This window comes from Antedon bifida, chromosome 9 (genome assembly GCF_963402885.1).
Source record: "Antedon bifida chromosome 9, ecAntBifi1.1, whole genome shotgun sequence".
In the NCBI taxonomy this organism is placed as follows: Eukaryota; Metazoa; Echinodermata; class Crinoidea; order Comatulida; family Antedonidae; genus Antedon; species Antedon bifida.
In genome coordinates, this window is record NC_136234.1 from 7,234,864 (window position 1) to 7,249,637 (window position 14,774).

At 31.5% G+C, this 14,774-nt stretch overlaps 1 protein-coding gene across 2 annotated transcripts in view; it reads left to right on the top strand.

Moving 5' to 3' along the window:
• The window catches only part of LOC144852782 (neutral alpha-glucosidase AB-like), a 28,310-nt gene extending 19,058 nt beyond the window's left edge, over window positions 1–9,252 (top strand). For both annotated transcript variants that reach the window (XM_078710758.1, XM_078710759.1), the window contains 7 exons: window positions 527–591; window positions 1,125–1,201; window positions 1,864–1,938; window positions 2,970–3,083; window positions 3,320–3,429; window positions 6,823–6,926; window positions 7,196–9,252. In XM_078710758.1, coding sequence (XP_078566884.1) covers window positions 527–591; window positions 1,125–1,201; window positions 1,864–1,938; window positions 2,970–3,083; window positions 3,320–3,429; window positions 6,823–6,926; window positions 7,196–7,305 — 655 coding nt within the window. In that variant the 3' untranslated portion in view covers window positions 7,306–9,252. The remainder of the gene's footprint in view (window positions 1–526; window positions 592–1,124; window positions 1,202–1,863; window positions 1,939–2,969; window positions 3,084–3,319; window positions 3,430–6,822; window positions 6,927–7,195) is intronic.
• Window positions 9,253–14,774: the final 5,522 nt, after the last annotated feature.

The window sequence follows — 14,774 nt, forward strand, 5'->3', positions numbered from 1 at the left end:
GACTAGTTAAACAGTATACAGCAACTAATAAGTATCTAATATAATAGGTTGTATCAATTAGAGTATACAGCAACTATTAAATACCTAATATAATAGGTTGTATCAATTTGTCACATTTAATAGGTTATTAATGTGTCCTGTTATTAAGGGTAGAATTGTATGGTGTATCTTTGTGAGATATTGAACTATAATATCTCAATGATTTATACAAATAGACAGTTTTTTGTAATTTGTGTTATATGTTAACAGTTGTATTCTTTCAGAATTTGCCTTTCATTATTTCCCATATATCTTTGAATTGAATTGAGCCTTTAGTTTTGAATGTTATTTAATAATTGTAATAATCATAAATATAGATTAATTTTATATTTATATATATATATTTATATTTCTGCCTATGTTTCTTTGATGTATTTATTTTGAGCATAGTCTTTCTGTATTGGTAGACATAAATAGCATTTTACAGAGCTTACACGTTGATAATCAATGTAGTCATCAGTCGTAATCGCTTCCTGTTAATTTACAGACCGCTGTGGGCGCTATTCCCTACGGACGAGAACACGTTTAAAACTGAAGATGAGTTCATGATTGGTGAGTAGATATTAATTGTTTATTCAAATCAGACATATCAATTTGTGCTGAATCATTTTAATTATGTTCAATGCATTCAAAGCTCTTTGCCATAATGTGATAAGAGATTTTTGAAAATTGTTGTTGTATGCTAGGAATTCCAGCTCTCAACATTAGTAAAAATGAAAGTTTAATAGAATACTAGGTTAATTTAACCTATTTTTATATTGTTTATTATTGATTACATCAATTTAAACGCCCTTTTTGCTATTTTCCGCTAAATGATCTACAGTTTTTCTCATATTGTCTGAAAGTGGATTTATATCCCATCCCTAATTTTTTTTTTATAAAACTCTGTTGTCTCTCAATGTAGGTTGTCTTAACAAACTTGATGCGTATCCCACAATCCTCCACCCTTGTCTTTGCCAATCCCTGTTATCTAGACATCTAACAACGCAACAGTTGGCATTGTGTTTTAATATAGGACTTGGCATACATACATTTGTTATAATATTCTTCAATAAATGCATTGTTATAACAATTTATTTTTGTAGGCAATGCTCTGTTAGTTCATCCTGTAACGTCCAAAGGTGCAGCAGCTGTAAATGTTTACTTTCCAGGCCAAGATACTGTAAGATCTTTTAAAACTAAATTATTATTAAACTTAATGTTTACAATATAAAATAACTTTAAGAATAGAGTCTTTGATGCTGTGGGAGTTGGGTGTAGGCAGAAAGCCAAGCAAATGCTCTATGTTATTTAATATGTATATTACATTTCAGAATAAAATGACACATCATCCGTTTTGTTCTGTGGTTTTGAACATTTTCATCAATGCCTACTTGTTTGCAATTTGGTTGTCATTTTTAATTTCTTTTTGGGTTCTTCTCCAATGCCATAGCATTAATTCAAAGTCGATACAGCAGCTCAAGGCAAATAAAATATATTAAATTATGCCTTTATTTTGGAGTATTAATTTGATTTAGTGTTTCATATTACCACTGCCTGTCAAAACCCTTCTACCACAAACATACACGATTTTTGGTGTCATCGTGGTGTTTATTTTTGAAATACAAATACTCAATCATCTGTATATTTATATGAATAAATTGTTATACACCAAATAAAGAAATGGTAGTTTATGAATAGCATTAGCATACAAATGTGATAAGTATTAGTAAATGTAATAAATAAAATGTAATAAGTAAAAGTAAAATGTAATAAGTAAAAGTAAAAAGTAATATGTAAAAGTAATATGTAATACGTAAAAGTAATATGTAACATTTTTTTCAGATTTGGTATGATGTGGAGACATACAAGACATACATTGGACTTAATTTTGTATCTATTCCTGTCACAGCGGAAAAGGTAGTTAAACATTTCAACAACTATGTTGTGACCCTATAATCAGTTTTACCCACAATTACAGGCCAAGGTTTCCAAGTACTTTATGAACACCTTGACCTTGAGTTTATAAATTTTCTGCAAAATTGTAAACGTTTATCCAAAAATTAAAACGGTTTCAGCAAATTTATATGATTATTATTTTTAGATCATTGTATGAAATAAATATCTTGTTAATTCTGATTTTAAATAACATTATGTGTGTTACTTAATATACTACTCTATAGAGTGTTTGTATTAAAATGGTCATTATAGTGACTTAATGTGACTTAACACTAAGTAAAATGGACGGCAGATTGAGGTCAAATATAGTTTGTATATTAATTAGACTTGATAGTTTATGACCAGTGAATTAAATGAAAGGGCGATTTAGGTCAACTTTAGTTTGTTTATATTTTCATACTGACCACCGGTTGGTCTGTAATTGTTAATTTCCTCTTTGTAATTAATGGTAATTTCCAAGTCGGTTTAATTTTTTGTTACCAGTTTGAGGAAGCTAACACGATGTGGTCAATTTATTGGGTAATAACAGAGTTCATACAGGCTGACCATTAAAGAACAATGTTCGATAACAATTTTCTCCAAATAGGCATTTTGTTTTTAATGTAAAATACAAATGTGTAAACGTAACAATTATAAACTTATTATCAAAACTGTCAAATATAGTTTATATTATATTTTATTACTGTATATCCTCTGCTATAATCCCACCCACCTAGAACACAAAATTGGGCCGACTTTGAGGGTGAGACTGTACTGGGGAAAGCCTGGTGCATGACAAAAATTAAGTAAGCATTATTGACATGGCATTTCCTGAGGCCTACATCCAGATAAAAATTCAATACTGGGACTATACCTGGGGATATGCCTGTTTGTGAAATCAGACATAAAGTAGGGGTGGGATTAGATACGAGGATACAGTATTAATGTTCTATTTTTACATTCCCTTGCTTTGCATTAATACAGTAGTACACTAATTTTTTGTTTTTACACAGATTCCGGTTTACCAGTTTGGTGGCAGTATAATCCCTAAAAAAGAGCGTGTTCGTCGATGTTCATCGCTTGGTAAAGATGATCCATACACGCTAGTTGTTGCTCTAGATAAAGACGTAAGCATTTCAAAATCTATACAAATATTTAAAATTTACAATACATCAACTGTATTGACTAAATAAAAAATTTAAAAAAATTTAAAAAAATAAATATTTTGTGATTTGGTGCAATTTAAATATATTGTTATTAAATAATTTTATTAATTAATTAATTTTTATTTTAATATCCTTTAAATGCGCATTGAGGTGATTGTTATTAAATGTAACATATTTTCGGCTTCTTTCTTTTGCAGTACTCAGCTAAAGGTGAACTATACATCGATGATGGCCATTCATATGAATATAAACAAAATAAATTCCTGTATCGTAGCTTTGTATATAAAGATAATAAATTGATGTCTAGGTAAGTACATACTTATTACTAAAGCCAGTGCTCAATTGCAAAATACATACTGATAGGCCTACTAAATACATTCTAAATACAATTGTAAGTAAATACTAATTAGTTGTAAGTACATACTGATTAGCAAATAGATTACATAATTGTGTTTCTCGCTCACATTTTTCTTAAAGGTTATTTTCATTTATTTTTAATAAACCCGACATTGAAATAATTATATAATATCTAAATTAAACTGTCATATTATCAAACTTCCTTATTTTCTAGTCGTCTGCAATTTGTAAAAAGTGTTTTTATTGATGATACCAAGGATACAATAAACATTCAATTACTTGTTAGGGTTTTAAAGGATGAATGCTTAAGCATCTGCTTGTAGTCCATCATTAGGTCAACAAAAATATGCCTTTTTTTTCATATAACAGAAATATTTATTTTTCTATGTTATTCACAAATTTGTGGTGACAGAGATTGTTTTGTTTTAAAGACTCCAGGATATTTTTTATTAAGTTTGCCACGTGTACAGATAGGTAGGTGGCATAGGAAAGAATTCTCGGGAAAAATAGTCAACCTAAATATGGTTATGATATATTATCAGCCATTTAAAATCTGTTATCCCATATGATCCAGGGACTTCAAATCTGTTAAATCTTATCCAGGGTCTGTATTTCAATGTCTGTGAACTTATCATTCCCTTGGGCATTTGTGGTTGAAAGCTTAGACTAATTCACTGACTTGTCGTCTTCCTTATCAGGAATATAAGTATAGGAAACTGTACCCACCCAGGCTGTGCATAGCCATCCTAATATAGCGTGTCTCCCCCTAGTCAAAAGCATACTTGTCTGCTAAATGTGTAAACCTCTGTCTACACTATCAAACTAGTTTGACAAAATGGTGATATTCCCAAATAGGGTAGTGATATGACATCATGTCCATAAATGAGCATGTCACATAAAGTTTGATAGTGTAGACAGAGCTTAAGTGCAATGTTGGTTGCACACATTGTTAATTGCTAGTCTTAATGTAGTAATAATGTGACTTAGAAATAATCTTCCTAAACCTGTTTTTTATGTAGTCATATCCTTTTATTGATTTTTTGATATAAAAAATAATTTTTTATAGAATGTAAAACGTTTTGCCAGTGTCTAAATAAGTTCAGCGTCAAATAAGCAAGTGCTAACAGTGTGAATTAAGTCACTCCTACACATTGCCGTTTTTAACTCCCACGCTTAGCAAACCATGACATCATCCTTGTTTACTTATATTTATTATTAAAGAGGTTTAATGTTAAAAGTAATAAATAATATTAATAAGTGATAGATTGCCCACATTTGAATTTATAATTTATCTTATATGGACTGAAAATACAGTTAGTTAATTTTCTTAATTTAAGAAGAAACTGTGTGTGTATATTGTTCTCCTGGCTGCGTGCTTAGAGTTGTTTGAGTTCGCTTTGGAAATGAGGAAAGAGGAACAAAAAAGGGGAATTTGAAAGTTAATTATACAGTAGTACTCCAACTTTTTAGCTTAACTTTGAAGAGTGGATGGTTCCTCCAAGTAAATTACTTAATTTCTAAAATCTGGTTGATGCACGCGTCTCGTTCGTGTTGGGAATGAAGTGTGCTTCCCTCGCAGATGATGATGTCACAGATAAACTCTTTTTATAAACTTTACCCACTTTTTCTTTTTTCCATGGGATAGTTTTGATTGACAATAAATATTTTAAGAATATGATAGACACACTTAACCTTTTCATTTAGATTTCTCTGAAGGGAGTATTATTTTGGACAAACACTTAACTTTGCATGAGAAAAAAGGAAAGTTGCATTTATGTCATACCCTATTGCAAATTGAAACACAAGTTTAAAAAAAAGCGTGTAACCCTTTAAAACCAATGCCATATATAAGAAATGCACCAATGGTGGACTAATAACAGATAAACCCAGTAAACCTAAAAACATTATTTTTAAGATTATAGTAGGATATTTACTTAACTAGAAGGTTATATAATACAAGTGTACAGTACAAGCAATAGGTTAAAACTGTCATGAATATCAGCATATGCTTAATCCCCAGAGATGGCATCTATTGGTAAGAAATTCAAGGGTAGCTAAAGAAAAAAGACCAGTAAAACCTTGGTGCTAAGTACTCCAACTTACTGTCAGCTGTCTTAATATACAACTTACAGCAGACTAGTGACTTAATGACTTAATCATTATCTGTCAACTATAATAGATTAGAAAGTGACCCAGATAGGATCTATTTAATGGGACATCTCAATGAAACTAATAATCAATTTAAATCATTATTTGTGTGTGAATTGTAGTACTTTTCTGTCAAGAACAGAGCTTATATTGGAGTTATACAGTAGAGCAATATGTTGTAATGTTACAACCAATTGACTTTGATATAACTACTAGTCAAAAGCCTTGTTCACACAGGACTTCAACTATTAACCAAGGTAACTTTACCCAAGCCCATCTGTAAATTTGACTATTACTTGGATAATTTCATGCAGTTAGTTTTACATTGTTTTACCTAATTTAACTGTGACGTTAAAAAGTACAATTGACTCTCCTGAGTCGTGCGTTTGGATTGGACGTTTTAGCAAGCATGGTTAGTTTTACCAAACCATGGTACAGTAAGTTTTACTGGGTAGTGGTCGGTAAAAGTAACCATTTGGTTAATTTAACCCTGGGGGAATTGTAGCCGGAAACTCTGTCCAGTACGATCCAAAGCTTAAACCCATTTCACACATAAACACAGTTTAAGATGTCTCATTTAATACCTACCTGAGAAAATTAAATAGTAACAACATTAATGTTGTAGGTTCACTGACACCCTTACCTAAACAGTGTAAGTTAACATTAATGTTGTAGGTTCACTGACACCCTTACCTAAACAGTGTAAGTTAATGTTAAAGTACAACCAGAGGTGACAATATTTTTCTGGTTTTAGATATCAAATTGTAATTGACATTGAAAATCATTTTCCTGCCTACCTTATTATTCTCTCACTCAGGTTTTTTGCAGTGTCAAGATATATACATTTCAAATTTGATAAAATTACATAAAGAATTATAGAAATAAAAGTACATTACACTACTGTCAAAGTGCATATTAATGTAGCCAATAAATAATTTTTTAGTGAGTTATGGGTGAGTGGTTTGAAAAGTAAAGTTGAATAAAAACAATATCTCAAATACTGTGAGTGATATAAGGTTTAAATTATTTAATAGGCCTGCTGAATAAATCAAATTGTTTTAAATTGTTAGACATATTTAGAACATTTATTCTCTATTGTACTAATGTGACTGTACTTAAATGTTCTACCTTTTTGTTTGTGTATGATATATAAAATGTAATGAAAACTATGTTTGTAATCATTTATATTTTACAGAAAAATAGATAACAACGGTAACTATGCAACAGAGTCAACTGTTGAAAGAATAATTGTGATTGGTTTATTTGATTCACCTAATACAATTCATGCGATTGGTCAAAGTGAGTATTTATTTGATTCACCTAAAACAATTCATGCGATTGGTCAAAGTGAGTATTTATTTGATTCACCTAATACAATTCATGCGATTGGTCAAAGTGAGTATTTATTTGATTCACCTAATACAATTCATGCGATTGGTCAAAATGATACCAATATTACCAAATATACCAACAAGTCAACATTCCCCTTGTCTTTTTAAAATGTATTTCTCAAATGGATTCTACATCTTACAATCTTTCATGGTTTGATTTTTAATTGTATTTTACAGATTCACCAATGAAAAATCTAGAATTTACATATAACAGTCAGACCAAATCAGTGGTTATACGTAAACCTGAGCTACGTCTACAGGATGACTGGGTTATAGTACTCAAATAAAACACCTTCTTTCTCCCCCTTAGAATTACTTTCTATTTTCATAAAAAGAAAAAAAAATATTCCTTGATTCCTTCAGAATATTGTATTTTTTACGACAATGTTTGAAGATCAAAATCATAAGTGTGCATTGGCATGTAACCTTTGACCTGAGAGGAAAAGAAAAATATAAATTAATTCGGATAATTCCAAGGTGGACAGAAAATTAAGGACGATAACATAAAATCATGGAAACGTCACAAATCAAGTAATTATTTGTAATTTTTTACATGCAATGTGCACACATCATTAGATACAATACAGAATAAGAACGTGCTTAAGAAGATCTTTCATTGTAACTTTGTAGATAACTTTAATTTTATCTATTATGATTAAATCATAGAACATAACAAGGCACTGTTTACAATGCCTTGCTTAGTATTAAGAATAATGTAACATTCATACAGAACAAATTAAATTACAGTATTCAATTTTGTTTTTTGAAGTCCCAGTAGTAAATAGGCCACATGATACAACTACTAGTCACTGTGGGATGGCTTGCAGTAAATATTGTTTTTATGAAATATTGGACAACTTTGATGTTAATGTGACAGAAAACATTTACAAAAATATCATTAAAAATGAAATTATAATTAAATAAAGCATCAAATATGGATGGATGATACATTTTAAGATACCAAATACACTCCTATTGATAGCCTAAATGGAAAGGAGTTTTGATAATTTTAAAAATTCATCCCCTTTTCCTACCTTGTCTATTCATCCCTTTTTCCTACCTTGTCTATTCATCCCTTTTTTCTACTTTGTCTATTTGTCCCTTTGATTGATTTCAGTGGTTATAATGTACTGTATATTCAGTCATATTAACATCTTGAACTCATTTGATAGATTTCTTAGAATATTTCTATAAAAGAAATAGCCTTTGACCTAACATGAACATGTTTTACAACAACCATGTTACATTTTGACAGCAATATAAATAATGTTTGTTTAATGTTAACACTTGAACAACATCACATGTTCATAACAGCAAATCATCATATTTAAGTACAGTACTTATGTTTTGTTGTCTGTAATAGTGGTGTGTCACAAGTAGGATTTGTTATGCAATAAATGTTCTAACCCTATTAATAGAAACCTTAATTGACATCAGTTTACAAAATTGTGTATTTTAATATTTTTATAGGCCAACTCTTTTAGACATCCCCTAAGCTAATTTTTGATTCTGGTGGAATTTTTACACAATATTTGATAACTGTAAGTAGGCTTATATTATGCATATTTTCATTTACCATAAACACAATGATTTGTATGCACCATTTACACCAAGAATAGATAAAAGATGTATGTATTTGTTTAAGAAGGTGAAGGTAAATGTTAATTAATGTTGTAGAAGAATGTTGTAGATATCAAACTCTGAAATATGAAAATATTGTTTATTATCACTTCTTTTCTTGTTCTATATTTTTTTCCTATTGAAGACTGTCACACGAAAATAACAAATATTGTATTTTCCCACAAATGTAATCATGTCCATATATGGTGTGTATGACATTACTGTAATCATTAATGCCATATATGGTGTGTATGAAATTAATGTAATCATTAATGCCTTATATGGTGTGTATGACATTACTTTAATCATTAATGCCATATATGGTGTTCATGTTGCAGAAAAAGTGTAATGAATGTTTCCAAAGTCTTTGTCACATTCTAAGTTGTAACTATTTGTTTTGGGATGGTGTATTTATTAATTTGTCGCATCGCCATTATAATCGTAATATTGCTTTTAATAGGTAAATTCAGATTCACAGCTAGTGTGTTACGTAACCGTCGTGAAAACAGCTGATTCAATTAAATAAATTTCTTTCCAAGAATTCAGTCGATTCATTTACTTTGTTGTCATGGTAATGACCTCATATGGCCAGTCAATATTATTTTTATAAATTTTAAACACATATCCTGTTTAACACCCTGGTTTAACTTTAATTTTTCTGGAAGTATATTTAAAGTATTTAATTAGTAATAAAGTGGGCGTTAGATACATGGATAACCTGAATTTCCTTTGGCTCGAAATGGCAGCAGGCTGTTTATGATATTAATTAAGTTAAGTTCTCAGACAGAGCTTATTTATTAATCTTGTAAGAGGCCGTTCTAAGAGTGTGCTAATATTCGTAAATGCATACAGTAGAACCTCTTTGGGACACCCCCCCCCCCCCCACAATCCCCCACCCAACTCTTTGGGGGAACCACACCCCCCCCCCCCCCCCCACCCCTACAATTGTTCTGTGAAACGAATGAAAGGTAATATACGTATTAACACAGCTAACCCCTATTCGAGAGACATTCCTATTTAGGGGACATCCCGATTAAGGGAACAAACCCTATTGAAGGTGTCCCCCTTAATAATAGGGAGGGGCGCGCTACTGTAGATTAGTCAGATGGGGTTTCGTAAGCCAAGTCTTGAGGTCTGTAGACTGTTTACAGTAAATTAATTTGGTGGGAGGGTGATAGGATTGTGGGAGGACACGATTAGGGCGTGCAAGGGTGTTTGCTTATTATGTTCAGTGTGTGTAAACAGTCGATTGTAAATTTTAAACTAATTAGGCCTACTGTATGTAACAACGTTTTATCAATATAATTCTCCAACCATAAGTTTAGCTGCACATGCACAATATAATTTAGCACTAACCTGGATTTGGTTGTCTAGGTAACAATACACAAGTGCGCATTGATTAATTGTGTAGGTACGTCTGGACATATTTAGTCGGTGGCTAATTTAAGTACCTATAGCATTGAAATGCATTTATATCTGCTAATAGGCCATAAGCAGTAAATTCTAACGTTTCATCTCGTTCCGATGTCATGGATCTACAATTTCTTTACATATTTAGAATAATAATTTTATAAATAACAACATATCAAAAGTTCTCCATAATCGTGTTAGACAATTTTGAGAAATTACTGTTTTATTTTGGTACTTTATTTTAATATACACCGCGTGAGTGATTTGGTCGGGCCGAACGTTACACGTTCAAATTATCCGCAACGTCTTAAAACTGTACCACGTGATCGTATTTCACCAATCATGCTCTGGTTACAGATGAGGGAATCCCCAAAACTCACACACGGCAACGTCACACGTGGACAAAAATATTCAATCATGAATGGAGTAACTAGACGTGGAAGAAAATTTGATTTCCCCACCGAACAAATGCTACTGTAAACGAAGAAATGATGCATCTTATGATCATCCTATTGTATTGAAATAGTCTCCTGCTCATATAGGAAATGGGATTTTTAGAATGTTACCACTTAAACCAGTGTGCTATATTAATATTAGTGCAGAAAGGCTAGCCTAGCTAGCTACGTCTAGGCTCTAGCCTAAAGGCTTAAGGTTGCACACTAGCCTAGGTCTGGAGGTGTATACTAGGCTACTCTCAAGATGGTATAGGCTAGGTAGGCCCAGCAACAGCACAGTACAGTTAGGCCTGCTACTAAACTATAACTAAATGGGCTATTATTAAGGTAAAACGGCGACAAACGGAATACAAAGACACAGGACAGGTGAGGATAGCATAATTTTAGTACATTTTGAGCAAACACAATAAATACACATTAAAATTAATATATTGTTATTTATTATTATTAATAATTACTGTTGTTTAATTCTGTTATTGTTTGAAATAATTAATTTGGTCTGGCCTACTAGTAAGCAGGCTTTCCCTATATACTGTACCTAGGCTATCCTATTTAGTATTATGCATTCATTCATCCTCGGACCAGGCCTAGTATTCATACATCAGCCCGGTATTATTTTTATTTATAAATGCTTCATTTTAATTTAAAATAATATATTTCATTTCAACTGTATCTTTTCAATTCAATTTATCTTCAATTTATGTCTAGGTTGTCTAGTGGAACAGAGGCACAAAAATGCTTAACATGTTCACTGATTCTGGTAAGTTTTGGATCCTTTTTTAATGTAGAGATGAGAAATGCCAAATGATTTATGTTTTGTTGTAATTATATACAATAGTAGTAAAATTAGTAATGAATGCAAGAAATAGCTGAAAAACATCCATTACTTAAAAAATGTTTTATATATCAGGTTGCATTGTCAATAAACACTATATAGTATTAGTAATGTAAAGTGTGTGGTAGAGTAAAGTTGAGAATGTTTTAACATTTCTGTGTATGGTTTACCACAAATCTGAACTAATTTTTAAATATAAAACCAAAAAGATTCATTGTAATTTAATAATATTCAGTTTAACTAAAATATTAAGTAATCGATATAAATTAGATAATCTATTCTTGATTATTTGTTACAGAAATGATACCAGCTTCAAAACAATTGTCATCATCTTGAATTTTTCATCAACTGGCTGAATGTAAAATACTTGCTACAAATGTTGCTGAATCTCTGTTGATCACATTTTATTTCAACAGCACAATATGTAATTGTACCTACCTACCATGTAGTATGTACATACTGTATATGAAGGATATTCCACATAGTAATTATTACTAAATAGTTAAAATATATTTGCTATTTCCATTGTACACTGGCCATGCCGCACCTGAAATTGACAACTTTTCTAATTGACTACTAGTTATGCTGGTACAACGTATCTAGAGAAGAGTAGGATTATATACATTGTATATTGGGCAACATGTAGGGTTGTAAAAAAACACAAATCCAAAAGAAACAAAAACAAAAAATAAATGAAAATACATGTACCATGAGGTACATGTGTACACAAGGTATTTGTTTTTATATTGTGTGTATATATGTCCAGTTCATATCATTATCAACAATAATTCTCTCCACAAGAGTTACATTCATGTTATCATCAATATAACAACAGTAAAAATGGGATGGCAGGCCGACTTATCTGGTGTTTCACAGAAAAAAGGGGTTGTGTTTATGGAAGCTCCTGGCCTAAATTGGCACTAAAAACTCCCAAAAAATGCAATATTTAAGTTACAATAAATAAGTTATTGCATAATCATTTATTTTTTGTGTTGAAAATTTACTCGGGTGTCACTAACCTACTAGCATATCCATTGCATGAATATAAATATTATGGCAAGTCACTTTCTAAGAAATCATGTAGGCTTACGTACTCCTCAAAACAAATAAAACATCAAAATTATCTATAAAATTAGCAAATTCTCAGCTGGTGCAGCGCATCTTCCTATATAAAAAAATCATCAAGCTGGTTTGAAAAGGTTGTTTATCAACCCTCTCATGTAGTTGAACAGAAAAGGGATAGTATTTATGCAGGCGCCTTTTACGGTTTGAGTCGAGTTCACACAATATTGGCACTAAAAACAAAAAAAGTGCAATGTAAGTTACAATCATATTATTGCATAATAATTTCTTTTGCGTTGAAACTTCACTTGTGTGTCACTAACTCACTAGGATACCCATTGCATGAATATAAATACTTAGTGAGAGTTGATTATCAAGATATAACTGCTCAAAAAACGACTAAAAAATATTAAAATTATCTATAAAATTGGCCAAATCTCAGTTTTTGCATAAATAAAAACTTCCTGAAGCTGACAAGTTAAAACTTTAAATGTTGGTTAACAACCCTCTCAAATAGTTGGGGAAAAAAATATAAATAGGGTATGTCAATTAGTTACGAAGATATTGTGTCTGAAAAATCTTGAAAAGTGCATTTACAACTAAATAATTGTAATTTTTCAGTTTTCCTCGCATACAAAATACTTATTTTTAAAATTTAAAATTTTTGATAAGTGTTCACAATATACTGGACTACTCACAGAGAAAAGACAATTGCATTTGGACAAATACTTTTAAAGATATTGGCCCATAAAAGTACCTCCAGACCTCAAAAAGTGCCTTTTTTGCAGTAGTGGGGTACCTTTGAGAGGCCATTGCTCAAAAGTGTACAGGTATTTCATGGAGAACTTTTGATATAGTATGGGTAACATATTCATTCCACAATATCAACTTTCAAAATGTAGATCCAAGAGGTGGGAACGAAATCCATGTTCTAGGCATCTTTTGAGCTACTGCTTATGGCCTATAAGTACACACATATTATACAGTACAGCAATGGCGTCATGTTTGTATGTATGTAATTGATTCATACCTACAGGCGTAACATATATAATGATTCTATTCGTGGTCCAACTTTCGTCCATATACCGTAATTCATGATTGATGACGAGTAGTGACTGGTGTCAGTACTACACATCTCCGTAAATCCCAAGACTGTTTGTATACTTCGTTATTACATTAATGTGGGAAAATTAGAATGTTATATTTGTCATTTCCGTTCGAATTCCTTAGAAACCCATGAAAACTAGTGCAGAAAAGTGATAGGAATCTCGAATGTATTGTGGTCTTGTTAGAAAGACCCTGGATGGACACGAGTAAACCCCTACTTCAAATGATATCCCTCTCGTCTGGTAATGGATTATGAAACGATTCATAAAGAAAATACTGTAGAATGTGCCAACAATTGTACCATCCTGAGAGGTGTCCGTATATAGTCAATATGTGCCCATATATAGTCAATATGTGCCCATATATAGTCAATATGTACCCATATATAGTCAATATGTGCCCATATATAGTCAATAATGTGCCCATATATATTCAATTTGTTCCCGTATTTGGTCGTGCATCACTTTTTATGTGTGAAGAATGCTTTTTTATATTTATGTAAATGCTTTCGATATGTACTACCTGCCTGTAACTTTTCGATAGGTAAATATTACAGCTTCTATCCTGCAACAGATTTTCTTGTCTTTCACTCTTGATCAGTAATAATTTGTTAAGGAAATTCTTTAATCTTTTGTGTCTCGTTCTGTTTTTCTTCAAAACACTTTGTAGGCAAGTGGTTCGGATAAGTTTTGAATTAACTTATACATTCCGATTAAATTAGCATTCGTAGAAAATACAGAAATAGATTAAGGTACAGATTATTTAATATAGCTAAATAAAGTAATTTAATTGGACCATCCGGTCGTACTTAGCATTCAATAGATTGGTTATTCCACCAATCCTCCATTCAGATACTTAATACTTATCGTATCATGCCTATATAGGGACAATACACTTTGGCTGTATGTGTGTGTTGACATAACACATACCATATAGCATATAATATCAACTAATATTAACTTAACCCTCACTACCCAATCTCGCAACTGACAGTATCCCACATGTCGTAAGACACGATGCTGCAGGATGTTTAGCGTCGTTAAGCTTGATACCGCGGACATCGGTGGTATGGTAATGTTTAGACAGTATCAATCCAGGGAGATGTCTCCCTGATCAATCAATATTAAAATTGTTGAACATTGCGGTTCATCGCGATTCATCACCTTATTTTGTACTTTTCTATGTTATGCTCTGTGACCCATTAAAAACCAGTTTACCGAACTTTATTGGTGTTACGTGTACGCTGTATTAACTATAAATTATGGAT